Source organism: Acomys minous (genome assembly GCF_964271855.1).
Source record: "Acomys minous genome assembly, chromosome: 12".
Lineage (NCBI taxonomy): Eukaryota > Metazoa > Chordata > Mammalia > Rodentia > Muridae > Acomys > Acomys minous.
The window spans coordinates 112,591,219-112,606,030 of NC_140493.1; the positions used below are offsets into that span (position 1 = coordinate 112,591,219).

A 14,812-nucleotide genomic window follows, 5' to 3' on the forward strand; every position below is an offset into this window, starting at 1 on the left:
GCAGGCAGAGCGCTGTATACATAATAAATAAATAAATAAATAAATAAATAAATCTTTTCTTTTTGTTTTGTTTGTTTGTTTTTCAAGACAGGGTTTCTCTGTGTGTCCTTGACTCTCCTGGGCTCGCTTTGTAGATCAGGCTGGCCTTGAACTCACAGCGATCCACCTGCCTCCGCCTCCCAAGTGTTGGGATTAAAGTCATTTGCCACCATGCCCGGCTATAAATAAATCTTTTTTAAATTAAAAAAACAAACCTGCTTGTTCTTGCAGAGGGTCCAGGTTGAGTTCTCAGCCCCTGTGTGAACAGAGCCTGGGTGCTCAGCTCCAGGGGGTCCACCCCTCCTCTGACTTCTACGACACCTACACACAGGCACAACACAACTCCTTCTCTCTCTCATATATGTGTATGTATAAATAAAAGAAATAAAAAAGCTAATTGAAAAGTTAAATGAGGCCGGGTGGTGGTGGCGCAGGGCTTTAATCCTAGCACTTGGGAGATTGAGGCAGGCGGATCTCCAAGTTCAAGGCCAGCCTGGTCTACAGAGTGAGCTGTTCCGGGACAGCCAGTTATCCAGGGCTACACAGAAAAACCCTGTCTCAAAAAACAAGAACAAAACAAAACAAAAAACTAAAAGTTAAATGAATTTTGGTTTGTGATTAGGACAAAAATTAAAAATAACTTAATTTTTATTTTATGCATATGAGTATTTTGCTTATAGGTATGTGTGCTTTGCCTGAATAACGTCTGTGCACCACGAGCCTGATGCCCTCGGAGGCCAGAGGCTGGTATCAGAATCCCTGAAACGGGTGCTTCAGGCACCACGTGGTGCTGGCTCCAGGGCTTCTGCACGTAGCCTCTGAGCCACTCAGCTGACCCAGGACTGGCTTTATGAAACGGCTGCAAACAAACTCCTGTCTTTCTGTACACTTCTATGTGAAGCAGCCTCCTCAGCACCGACACCAACACAGCAACCCGCTGCGGAAAAACCCTGAGGACACTTGATGTTCTGCAGTTCACATAGTCAGCCAAGAGTTAACTTTTTTGTTTTGTTTTGTTTTTTGTTTTTCGAGACAGGGTTTCTCAGTGTAGCCTTGGCTGTCCTGGACTCCTTTTGTAGACCAGGCTGGACTTGATCTCACAGCGATCTCCTAGCTCTTCAAGGAGTGCTGGGATTAAAGGAGGGAGGCAAAAAAAAAAAAAAAAAAAGGAGGAAGCCACTACACCCAGCAGATTTAATTTTTTATGTAAAAACAAACAAGCGTATACATTCTATTAATATGCAAATTCACTTTCATTGTTAATAAATGGATAAATATATATTGAAGTTTTGTTTGTCTGTTTGTTTTTGACAGGCCCGGGCTTATCTGGAACTTACTATGTAACTCAAAACATATTTAATGTGTAAGAGTGTTTTCCCTGCATGTGTGTCTGTGTACTGCAGGTGTGTCTGTGTACTGCAGGTGTGTCTGTCTGTGTACTGCAGGTGTGTCTGTCTGTGTACTGCAGGTGTGTCTGTGTACTGCAGGTGTGTCTGTCTGTGTACTGCAGGTGTGTCTGTGTACTGCAGTTGTGTCTGTGTAGTGCAGGTGTGTCTGTCTGTGTACTGCAGGTGTGTCTGTCTGTGTAGTACAGGTGTGTCTGTGTAGTGCAGGTGTGTCTGTGTACTGCAGTTGTGTCTGTGTAGTGCAGGTGTGTCTGTGTACTGCAGGTGTGTCTGGTGTTTCTTCCATCAGATCCCCTGGAACTGGAGCTACAGACAGCTGTGAGTCTCCATGTGGGTGCTAGGAATTGAACCCAGGTCCTCTGGAAAAGCAGCCGAAGCTCTTAACTGGCCATCTCTCCAGCCCCAAGTAAGTTGCTCTGTAGACCAGGCTGGCCTCAGAGTCACAGAGATTTGCCTGCCTGAGGCTCTCAAGTGTTGGGGTTAAAGGTGTGCACCACCATGCCTGGCTCTTAGGGAATTTTTATGTTTTCATGTATTCATTTGTGTGTGTTTGCATTTGTCCACGCCTGTGGGACAGTCAGAGGGCGATGGGCTGGGTCAGTTCTCTGCTTCTACCATGTGACTTCTAGGGATTGAACTCAGGCTGTCAGGCCTGGCATCAGGTAAGGACCTTCACTCACAAGAAATGTTTTAAAATAAATGTGCCGGGTGGTGGTGGCGCACGCCTTTAATCCCAGCACTTGGGAGGCAGAGGCAGGCGGATCACTGTGAGTTCAAGGCTATCTTGGTCTACAAAGTGAGTCTAGGACAGTCAAGGCTACACAGAGAAACCCTGTCTCAAAACAAAACAAAACAAAACAAACAAGCAAAAACAAACAAACAATGCATCTATGATCTCTCTCTCTCCATTCTCAGGTAAGCAGAATGGATCTCCGAGTTTGAGGCCAGCCTGTTCTATAGAGTGAGTCCAGGATACCCAGGGCTACACAGAGAAACCCTGTCTTGAAAAACAAGCAACAACAAATTCTCAGGTAAAATGGGGTCATAAATTAAGAAGCCTCTCTCTGAGGGATGACTGGCCTCGGGCCACCATCGTGGGGGCTGGTGTAACTCCTCAGGCTGCACACCACTGCTGTCAGGAGAGTGTCGTCATCTTCTGCACATTTCCTTTTCCCTTCTCTGACATGATGCAGCCAGCCATGGGGTCCCTGGCTGATGACAGTGTTTGTGCCCTCCAGCTGCCAGTGAATCACAAAAAGCCTCATTTCTTTAATACCAGTGTCAGGAATCCTTCACCTTATTTGATCAGCAAGAGCCCCTGGGAGAACTGAGTGCGCAGGGAGCAGCCTTCGGCTCTGAAGGAAAGGCTGAGGAGTAGAGTGGTTCTGAGAGAGCTGCACCCCCCATGACACACCATCCAACCCTGGAAGACAGCCCGCCCAACCATGACACACCATCCAGCCCTGGAAGACAGCCCGCCCAACCATGACACACCATCCAGCCCTGGAAGACAGCCCGCCCAACCATGACACACCATCCAGCCCTGGAAGACAGCCCGCCCAACCATGACACACCATCCAACCCTGGAAGACAGCCCGCCCAACCATGACACACCATCCAGCCCTGGAAGACAGCCCGCCCAACCATGACACACCATCCAACCCTGGCAGACAGCCCGCCCAACCATGACACACCATCCAACCCTGGAAGACAGCCCGCCCAACCATGACACACCATCCAGCCCTGGCAGACAGCCCCACCCCCACCATGACACACCATCCAGCCCTGGCAGACAGCCCCACCCCCACCATGACACACCATCCAGCCCTGGCAGACAGCCCCACCCCCACCATGACACACCATCCAGCCCTGGCAGACAGCCCCACCCCCACCATGACACACCATCCAGCCCTGGCAGACAGCCCCACCCCCACCATGACACACCATCCAGCCCTGGCAGACAGCCCCCCATACAGATGTGTGCACTGCTGGGTCTGCACCAGCAGACTTTCTGCAGTAGATTGCGAAAAGCACAACTGAAAGTCATGTCTCACTTTCTCAATCCCTTGAAAGGTAAAGGTGACATATGAGGGGTCACATGAGTGGCCCTTACTGAAATCAGAATGTCATATTACAAACTACAAGGTCATGAGGCTGTACGCTTGCCTGTGGCAGAATGCTTGCCTGTCATGTGTGATGCCCTGGGTCCTATTTCAAACATAGAAACACTCACACAAAGGAAGGAAGGAGGAAGAGAGGAACGGAGGCAGAGGAGGGAGATAGTTGGTGGAACACACCTGGAAACCCAGAATTTGGGAGGCAAGACAGAGAAGATCCCTTCAAGTACTAGTCAGCCTGGGCTACATGTTAGGAGTCAGTCTCAAAAGACTCAAAACCAAACCAAACCAACTGATCAAACAACAACAGGCCCACAAAGTCATGGAACGTTGGTTTTTCTGAACAAAATCCACAGAGGAAGTTCTGCAGACTGTGGCTGCCAGAGAGCAGGGATCCACACCACATCACCAAGCCAGTGCTGCCCCCTTCTGGTCTTGCTGGCCAACATGACGTGCCTCCACTGTGCTCTTGTCAAGGTTCTGGGGATTTAGTGATGGCCCTAGGTCCCGTCGCAGAGGTCTCTGGATAAAGCATGGGACCTCACACAACAGTCGGTCTCTCACTGTGTCCTCACACACATCCTTGTCTCAACAACTGGCAATCGATCTCTGCTCAAACCAAACCGAGGTGCTGTGACATCTGCCTTTTCCATCAGTCAGATGATGACCCCTGGCTCACCTTTTACGCATACCCAGAGTTGGCTTGCTCCCTTCTGCAAGAGCCTGCTACCCAGGCCTGCCCTGTCGGCCTGCTGGGTGCATCTCCCATGTCTGGCCATCCTCAACCATGTCTGCATAACACCTAACAGTTTCCTGCTGACCTCCCTTCTGCAGCCCTTCTTGACCACGCCCTCTGCCCTTCTTGGCCACTCCCTCTACTAGAAAGGCAGTCCAAGTGTGCCTAACCCCTGACCTTCCTGCCTCACCATGTCCAGGGCCCTGGACCTTACTCAGGCAGCTAACTGATGCAAGGTCTTCTTTGTTCTGTGAGGGTGGCAAGCACATCTCGGTGTGACAGGCATTCATGTCCAACCCAGAGCCTGGAGAGCTACCAGCATGCACTGTGCATTCAGAAACATTTCTAAAATGAACAAGTAAATTCCTCCACTGTCTTGTGACTCTGAGACTAACCAACAAGAAAAAGGATTTTTTTAAATTTATTTTTTCACTTTTATGTACATTGATATTTTGCCTGCATGTCTGTCAGAATGAGGGCATCAGATCCCCTGGAACAGGAGTTACAGACAGTTCTGAGCTGCCATGTGGGTGTGGGGATTGAACCCCTGACCTTTGGAAGAGCAGTCAGTGTCTTAACCACTAAGCCACCTCTCCAGGCCCTCAAGGAAAAGGATTTTCTTTGGTTCACAGGGAGTGATAAAGTACACAATAAAGTTAAACAGACCAGTTAGTTAGTCACTAGTTATCAGCCTGTCTCATTTTATAAGAGAAAAACCAGCTCTACTTAATGAGGCTGACCAGCATGTGAGACTCCGGCCTAACAACGAAAAGACAGGACCCTGAGGAGGAGGGCTGTGTTTATGCAACCCTCTCCTCACAAAGACCTCCAAGGCCACACCAGGCCACACCAGGCCACAGCAGGCCGACTGCCCAGGGCCACAGAGGGCTGCCTTTGGCTGGCTAGTCCAGCCCATGGTGGGCAGACTTTTCTCAAGCTCCTGCAGCAGAGCTGGTGTGCTACAAGGTCTCTTGTCTCCAGAGAGCCCTAACCCTAACCCTGAAACGGCAGAGCTGTACTCCCTGGCGTCCACTGAGCCTGAGCAAACCAACTATTTACCAGCCTTCTCCAGCTAACTCTCCTCCAAACCCCTTGAGTGACGTTGGTTTTGGTTGGTTTTTGGTTTTTTTCAAGACAGGCTTGCTCTGTGTACCCTGGCTGTCCTAGACTGGCTTTTAGACCAGGCTGGCCTTGAACTCACAGAGATCCACCTGCCCCTGCCTCTCAAGTGCTGGGACTAAAAGCGTGCACCTCCACACCTGGCTTTTTGTTGTTGTTTTAGAAATGCTTTCTTTTGTAAGTTGCCTTGGTCACCGTGCCTCTTCACAACAGCGGAAAAGTAACTAACAGAAAAAGCAAACAGGTTAAAACAGCTTCCACAGCTGTCGCCCTCTGTGAGGGCAGCACGACTGGCTTCCGGTGTCCGCTTCTCCCGTAAGGATCTTATACACAATTGTAAAAGCGGGTTGTGTGTGAGCAGGGGTCAATCCGGTCTGGCGTGGGGGGCACACACCTGTGTCCCTCCTTGCAGGGCTATCACTTACACTACTACAGTGATGTTCCCAACCTCTGGTAGAAGTGGAGACCCTGTCCACCCTCACAGACAGCGGAGCAGCAAGGCCACTGGATGTGACTCTGCAAATCCTCAGGCCATGTTCTACCCACACCCCAGCTAGCGGAGGCTCTGCTGCGGTTGAGATGTGGCTGCCCCTTACAAGCTCGCGGTTGAACACTTGGCACCGTTTTGAAGGATGGTAAAGTCTTTAGGGGATGGGGCATGGAGAGAGGAAGGGCACGCTGGGGGACTGGCTCCCGAGAGTTACAGTGCAGACCCACTTCCAGCCTGGCCTGCATCCCTACCACAGAGGTCTGGAAGCCAAAATAACCCCCATGCTTCTTGTCAGATATTTGGTCAGAATACGAAACATGCCTTTGATCCCAGCAGAGGCAGGATGGCCTCTGAGTCTGAGGCCACCCTGGTCTACATAACAAGTTCCAGGTCAGTCAGGGCTACACAATGAGATCCTGTCTCAAAACAGACAGACAGACAGACGAAGGAGGGCCAGGTGTGATCGTGCATGCCTGTAATCCTGCCCTTGGGAGCAGAAGAAAATGATTTCAGGGAGTTTTCGGACTATATAATGAGATTCTCTCAAAAATCCCAATAATCTGTGAATTTGAATGGAGGAATGTGGAGTTGTTTCCGAGGTGTGACACTGTATCAGACGGCTGGTGACTGGCCAGTCACAATTTCTGAGTGTTGGGGGCTGGAGAGATGGCTCAGAGGTTAAGAGCACTGTCTGCTCTTCCAGAGGTCCTGAGTTCAATTCCCAGCAACCACAAGGTGGCTCACAACCATCTGTAATGAGATCTGGTGCCCTCTTCTGGCGGGCAGGTGTCATGTAGGCAGGATATTGTGTAGGTAATAAATAAATAAATCTAAAAAAAGAAGTTTAGTCTATCACCAGGGAAACCCAGGCAGGAAGTGATGCAGAGGCCATGGAGCGATGCTGCTTGCTGGCCTGCCTCCCTGGCTTGTTCGGCCATCTTTCTTTGATAGCCCAGGATCACCTGGCACTGCCCACAGTGAGCTGGGCCCTCCTACACCAATCAGCAGTCAAGAAACTGTCCCATGGGCCGATCTGATGAAACCAAGTCTCAGCCAAGACTCCCTCTTCCAGGAACACCCAGGATGGGCCATCACATCCACAGGTGACACTATGTTGCAGGTACCTCAGGCGAAAGCCCAGGATGGGCCATCAAATCCACGGGTGACACTATGTTGCCGGTACCTCAGGCAAAAGCCCAGGATGAGCCATCACATCCTCAGGAGACACTACATTGCTAGATTCAGAGCATGGGGGCAGCAAACATTCTAGACTTACTGGCCACATATTTGCATGCCTGAAGCTCAGATGTAGAATTTGACTGAAATTCAGGTTCCTGCCTCTAAAATACAAGCTGCTGCTCTGGCACCTGCCGCAGCCAAGAGAGAAGCAGGAGACCTGAGGGGCCACTTCAGACTTTGGAGGCAACACACTCCTCACATGGGTGTTACTAAGTAGTCCTAAACATTCACTTCCTGGGTGACAGTGGTGTAAAGTGGGGATTGTAGCTGCCTTCGAAACTTCCACGTGTTTCTGTATTCTCTCCTTCCCCACAGCTTGTCTTTTTGAGGTAGGGGCTCACTGGGTAGGCCTGGCTGCCCTGGAGAGATCCCATTGGCTCTGCCTCCTGAGTGCTGGAGGAATATACCACTATGCCTGGCAGCTGCCAGTGTTGAATGGGACCTGAAACATTGGGAAGGCTCTCTGGGAGGTCAGGGTCAAAGCTGCTGTGCTCTGTCACACGGGCCATTTGACATCAGGCCCCGTGGTGCCTGAGTGGAGGAAGCTTCACCACCATCCGCAGACAACTAGTGTTTCTAGGCTGGAGACGCAGGCCAGTTGCTGAGTATGTACAGCATGCTGGACTTCACAGCCAGCGCTGCAAAGGAAAAAGGGCAAACCCTGTCCTTTGTTTGCTTGTTTTAGTTGGTTGGCTAGTTGGGTTTTTTTTCCCTAGACGGTGTCTCACTATGTAGTTCTAGCTACCCTGGAACTCACTCTGTAGACCAGGCTGGTCTCAAACTCACAGCGATCTGCCTGCCTCTGCCTCCTTAGTGCTGGGATTAAAGACACGTGCATCACTACACTGCAATGGTTTGGGGTTTTGTTGGTGGTGGTTTGTTTTGTTTTGTTTTTTCTCCCTCAGAGCTGAGGACCGAACCTAGGGCATAGCAAACTCTACCACTGAGCTAAATGGGAGCTCCTCCTTTTTTTTTATTTAAAAAAACATGTTTTTTTCTTGTGTGATAGGATCGCATGTAACCCTGACTGGCCTGAGACTCATAGTGGTATATAACGCATATTGGCCCGTTCCTTTCTCCCAAGCAGTGTGCAGTTAGGTTCGCTGCCCAAAGCCCTGCCTGCTCGGAAGGTTGTTGTCCTTGAGGAATGTTCTAGGGAGGGCCTGGATGTTGAGCTGTGCACCCTCAGGTGGAACCTGAAAGTCACATAGAGCCAAGTCTTATCTTTGCCGTGAGCTGATGACAGGAGCTCCCCCTGAGGCCATGGGTGCAAGCTACAGAGAGAGGCCCAGGAGCGGGAATAAGGGCAAGAGCCTGGTGACTTACTGGGCCCCTGGCTCTGCTTAAGTCCACTTCTGTAGACACCATTTTCCATGATGGGGTGTTGCAGTAAATGTCAGGCTGTAGCTGAGTGGGTCTCATGACAACCAGCTGGAATTGGAGGATAAGCTGGTGGCTTATAGCCAAGTGTCTGCTTTATACCAAGATCCAGCGGCTGACCAAGAGTTTGCTCACAAAAAGAAAATAAGGAGCCAGGCTTAGCGGCACACAGCGTTAATCCAGCAGAGGAAGGCAGAAGAGGGCATCAGATCACATTATAGATGGTTGTGAGCCACCATGTGGTTGCTGGGAATTGAACTCAGGATCTTTGGAAGAGCAGCCAGTGCTCTTAACCGCTGAACCATCTCTCCAGCCCCCTTTTTCTTTCTTTTTTAAAAATATATTTAATTTAATTTTAATTTATGTGTGCTGGTGTGAGGGTGTCAGATCTTGGACTCACAGACAGTTGTGAGTTGCCATGTGGGTACTGGGAATTGAACCCGGGTCCTTTGGAAGAGCAGGCAGTGCTCTTAACCCTGAGCCATCTCTCCAGTCCCTCTCTTTTTCTTAAATAAAGAAAGCATTTTATTTTAAAATTTTGGATATATTTGCAGTGAAAATTCATGTCCATCCAGTAAGCACTCAGACTGTCAGACACTGTATAACATACTAAAGGTCAGTTCATGGTCTCTCATAGCAAAGTCTACTGCTGTTCTCCACTGTCTCTGCATGAGACAGGCATGTCAGGTCCACCGTCAGAATGACGTCGTCAAGGTTGCTCAAGACACAGATTTCCAGTCACGGAAGAAGTACACGACACACGAAGGCAGAAGTCTATCCATTGCTACATCACTGTCCCCTTCCTTAGAATCCACAGCTTCCTCTCCTCTCTCTAAGACCACCACGTCTCCCTCCTCTTCCTGGACCTCACAACCAATGCCTCTAGCAGGACCGTCTCACCTGGAGGATGAGGCAGAAATCTCTGCAGTGGCAGCAACTTTTAGGGGTCTATAGAAAACTTCTGTCATTTTTTAAAGTAACCTGTCTTCAAAATTTCTAACAATTTGGCTGAAAAAAATCTCTGAGTTGTTCAAATGTTTCATCCACTTTTCCAATTTTTCCTTTGTTTTCTAAATAAACCGAATTGTTGAAATGAGGCACTGAGCAGCAGAGAAGGCTCAGTGGTTAAGAGCCCTGGCCGCTCTTCCAGAGCATCCTCAGAGCCATCTTCAAGGACAGCTGGAGGCCCTAATGCCCTCTGCTGGCCTCTGTGGGCATGCACATGCATTCCAAAGCATCCTTACACAGACTTTAAAAAGAGGAAGAGGAAGAGGAGGAGGGCTGAGGAGGAGAAGGAGGGGGAAGAGGGAGAGCAGGAGGGGGAGCAGGAAGAGGAGGAGAGGAGGAGGAGAGGGAGCAAGAGGAGGAGGAGGGGCAGGAGGAAGAGGAAGAGACAGGCACCTTATTTTCTTCTATGGCATATTTACAAACTCATCTTGACAGGCATGCAGGAACTCATCTAATATGAACACGTGCTCTGGCTACAGAGAGGACACTGTCACCAAGCCTAATGACCTGAGTTCAATTTCCCAGGACCCAAAATGGTAGAAGGTGAGAACTGGTGTCCACAGGCTGACCTCTGACCTTCACAAGCAGCTACAGCATGTGTATGCCCATCCCCTCTTAGACACACAAACAGATCAATGTAACACATTTTAACTAAAGACGTGCCTTTGGCCTTGGCCGCTGTTAGAGCCTCTAGGGCTACTGCCTTGCCCAGCCTCCTGCTGCACTGGCTCCTTCCTGCTGAGGAGTGGTTGTTGCTGCTACCGTCAAGGTTGAAGCCATCTTCTAACACTTCAGTTAAGGACTCCACAACTTCTGCCTCAAAAAGACATGATCTCTCCCACCAGAGCCATGCACATGTCTAGCCCAGGCCTGCACACACAGCTCCTTTTGTTTTCCCGACTTTTCATCATGCAGCCTAGAGGGTCTCAAAACGTTCAATCTTCTTGAGTGCTATTACAGATGTGGATCACCATACCCAACTGCGGAGAGTATGTGTGTGCACCAGGTGGCGATGGTGGTGGTGGTGGGGGTGGTGTTGGGGTGGGGTGGTGGTGTTGGGGTGGTAGTGGGGGGTGGTGTGGTAGTGGGGTGGTGGTGATGGTGGTGGTGGTGTTGGGGTGGTGATGGTGGTGGTGGTGTTGGGGTGGTGATGGTGGTGGTGGTGTTGGGGTGGTGATGGTGGTGGTGGTGTTGGGGTGGTGATGGTGGTGGTGGTGGGGTGGTAGTGGGGGGTGGTGTGGTGGTGTGGTAGTGGGGGGTGGTGTGGTGGTGTGGTAGTGGGGTGGTGGTGGCGGCAGCGGCACAACTTAACCCCAGCACTGGGGAGGCAGAGGGAGGGGGATCTCTATACATTTCTGGCCAGCCTCGTTGGGGTAACACTGTGTGAAGCTTGTCTCTGTATTTTCCACTGTTAATTCTGTCCCAGCAGAGAGCTAAGTGCTGGCAGGATATCAGTACTGTCATTTCTATGGCGCACCACGGGCTGTATATTTGTGAATATTTGTCCTTCCAGCCAGGTCAGTGACACCTGCAATCCCAGCACTAGGAAGGCAGAGGCAGGCTGATCTCTGGGAGTTCGAGGGACAGCCAAGGCTACACTGAAAAAAAAAACAAAAAATTTTTTTCCTCTCACATCTGCTCAGATACTTGAAGGCCAGGCAGATTCTCACTGATTGGTTGTAATAAAGAGCTGATGAGCCAGGCGGTGGTGGCGCGAGCCTTTAATCCCAGCACTTGGGAAGCAGAAGCAGGTGGATTAATGTGAGTTCGAGGCCAGCCTGGTCTACAAAGAGAGTCCAGGACAGCGAAGGCTACATAGAGAAACGCTGTCTCAAACACACACACACACACACACACACACAAAACAAGCAAACAAACAAACAAAAACAAAAAAACAAAAACGGAGCCGGGTGGTGGTGGCGCACGCCTTTAATCCCAGCACTTGGGAGGCAGAGGCAGGCGGATCGCTGTGAGTTCGAGGCCAGCCAGGTCTACAAAGTGAGTCTAGGACAGTCAATGCTACACAGAGAGACCCTGCCTCGAAAAACAAAAACAAAACAAAACAAAAAAACCAAAAAAACAAAAACGGGGGCTGGCGAGATGGCTCAGAGGTTAAGAGCACTGACTGCTCTTCCAAAGGTCACAACCATCTATAATGTGATCTGATGTCCTCTTCTGGCCTTCGAGCACTGTACAAATAATAAATAAAATCTTAAAAAAAAAAAAAAAGAGCTGAGGACCAACACCTAGGACAGGAAGTGGAGGGCAGAACCGAGGGGTAAAAGAGCCAACCTCATGGCGGGTCACAGGCAGAATATTTGGGGCAAGTCTAGATGGGCACTGGGAATCTAAGCTTTAACTCTGAAAGTTTCCGCATCTTATTTATACTGCTGGCTGCTCTGCAAAAGCACCTCCTCCCGCTCAGGCAGCCTGGGCTGCAGAGCGAGTCCAGGACAGCCAAGGCCACACAGAGAAACCCTGTCTCAACAAACAAAACGAAACAGACAAAACGAAAAGGAATACGCGTGTGCACACACACACATGATCAAATTATTTTTCCTCCTTCTACTCTTTGGTCATGTAACAGAACTTGACTGACTCCGTGTTACCAAATCTAGATCAACATACTACAGTTAGGGATATCAGAGGAGTGAGGCCTCACTGAAACCTCAGCTGTACCGGGTAGCGCAGGCACATGGAAGGTTGAGGTAAAACTGCAAATGTGAGGTTAGGGTGGGCTACAGAGCAAGAGCAAGCCTTGTCTTTTTTTGTTTGTGGTTTTTGTTTGTTTGTTCTTGAGACAGTGTTTCTCTGTGTAGTCCTGGATGTCCTGGAACTCACAGAGATCCTCCTGCCTCTGCCTCTTGAGAACTGGGATTAACATCATGCCCCACCACTGGCCCTATAAGTCCTTTTCTTAAAAACAGAAAAATGAGCCAGGTGTGGTGGTGCATGCCTGTAACCCCAGCACTCTGGAACGCAGAGGAGCCAGATCGCTGTGAGTTCAAGGCTAGCCTGCTCTAAAAATTTAGTCCAGGACAGCCAGGGCTACACAGAGAAACCCTGTCTCAAAAAACAAACAAGCAAAACAAACAAACAAAAAAAACTCCCTTAAAAAAGAAAGCAGACAAGCTGGGCGTGCTGGTGCACACCTGTAATCTCAGCACAGCCAAGGCTGCAGAGAGAAACCCTGTTGGGGGGCGTAGACAAATGTTCCCTCCCACACTTGGGGAGAACAGCACATTGGTGTTACACTCAGCACCACGGTCTCACATCCACTGGAAGGAAAACCTTCCTAACGTCTACACTTGGTTAAACATGCCTTACAGCAGTGGGGAGATGTGTAACGGGGCGAGGTTGACAAGGCGTAGACTGTAATGTTAGCCCTTTTTTTGGTTTTCTGAGACAGAGTTTCTCTGTGTAGCCTTGGCTATCCTGGACTAACTTTGTAGACCAGGCTGGCCTCTGTAATGCTAGCCTTATGGGTCAACTGCACTGTCCTAAAGGCTTCCCAGACAGCTGGTAAATGGTGAGCAAGTTTCCAATCATCTGAATCAGTGGATTGCATAAAGAAGGCCCAGGCTCCCTGGTGCGGGTGGTGTGGGCCAATCCGAGGACGACCAACAGAGCAGGACCGCTCCTCTCTGCTGTGCCTGACTCCTCCTCCTGCCCTCACTGGGGGGGGGGGGGGGCGGCAGTTTCTACAGCCTTGGGTTCAGACATAACCGGGTTCCAGGTTCTCCAGCCTACACAGTAGAATGGGGGTGCCCTCCAGGACCTCAACGGTCAATTCACACAGTAAGTGTGTGTCTCCGTTTCCCTGGAGGCCTCTGAGTGGTACAGAAGAAAGGAGCACACTGGCAGAGGCTTCCAGAAAGGATGTGGACACCTCTCACCACAGACCCGAGAGGGGGCAGCCAGCACCCCTGATCGCCCGCGGAGAGGTGCTCAGTGAGCCCTCACCTTCCAGGTTTCAAACTAGCCGCAAGAACAGGCTGCGTCAGAAGCAAGCCCAGCGGGCCCACCTGTCTCTGTAGAGCACACCCCCTCTCCAGCTCCTGCAGCTGTCTCTCCAGCGGGCCCACCTGTCTCTGTAGAGCACACCCCCTCTCCAGCTCCTGCAGCTGTCTCTCCAGCCTCCGCCTCACAGCCTCGTACTGCTCCCGCTGCTGCTCCATCTCCGTGCTCCTGTCCCTGTGGGAATCACACAAAGTGTTCAGAGAGCCGTCACTGAGTGGTCACCGAGTGGACGTGGTGCAGCAGGGCGTGCTGCACCCATGGGGCTGGCACATGGCTTCTGCAGGGGTGCATGCGACAGGCCTCCAAGAAGTAGAACGTCTGCTTGACCTGAGCCTGTCTGCCACCCCAAAATGAAGAAGAGAGGGAGAATGAGCACGCCTGTGATCCCAGCACCCGGGAGGCAGAGGCAGGAGGATTACTGTGAGTTCAAGGCCAGCCTGGTCTACAGAGCAAGTTCCAGGACGGCCAAGGCTACACAGAGAGACTCTGTTTTGAAAACACAACTAAACAACCAAACAAACGGATCCCCAAACACGGCTGAAGGCCTCCGGTTTGGAGAGAAAGGAAAGAGTGACAAGACATCCCAGAGCAGCCTCAGCTCCACAGTGAGCTGACTCAGGTGCTGAGGAAACCCTCCAGACCCTGGCTGAGCAGCACTTCTGACTGGATCCCAGGCACTGCAGAACATGTCTGACACAGCAGCTCTGTGAACGTTAGGCAAAACTTGTGGAATGATCGCTAAAACTTAGCAGAGCAGTAGCCTCATCAAAGCTAAGAACGTCAGTAGACAGCATCTCACAAGCTGGGTGGTGGTGCCCGCCTTCAGTCCCAGCACCCGGGAGGCCGAGGCCCAGGGCAGCCAGGGCTATACAGTGAGATATTTCCCCCCCCGCCCACGATAGGGTTTCTCTATGTTATCTTGGCTGTCCTGGCCTCACTTTGTATGCCAGGCTGGCCTTGAACTCATAGCAATCCGCCTGCCTCTGCCTCCTGAATGCTGGGATTAAGGGCGTGCACCACCACACCCTGCTAAGGTTTTTTTTGGGTTTTTGTTTGTTTTGGTTTTTTAGTTTTCCGAGACAGGATTTCTCTGTGTATCCTTGGCTGTCCTGGACTCACTTTGTAGACCAGGCTGGCCTCAAACTCACAGTGATCCACCTGCCTCTGCCTCCCAAGTGCTGGGGTTAAAGGCGTGCGCCACCACAACTGGCCTGAAATGTTATCTAAAAACCAAAACAAAACAAAAAGTCTTGGGCCG

At 50.6% G+C, this 14,812-nt stretch overlaps 1 protein-coding gene across 5 annotated transcripts in view; it reads right to left on the reverse strand.

Annotated features, from left to right (window-relative positions):
* Positions 1-14,812, reverse strand: part of CCDC57 (coiled-coil domain containing 57) — a 102,876-nt gene that overhangs the window by 82,736 nt on the left and 5,328 nt on the right. For all 5 annotated transcript variants that reach the window (XM_084751659.1, XM_084751657.1, XM_084751658.1 and 2 more), the window contains exon 3: positions 13,620-13,728. In XM_084751659.1, the coding sequence (XP_084607785.1) occupies positions 13,620-13,728 (109 nt within the window). The remainder of the gene's footprint in view (positions 1-13,619; positions 13,729-14,812) is intronic.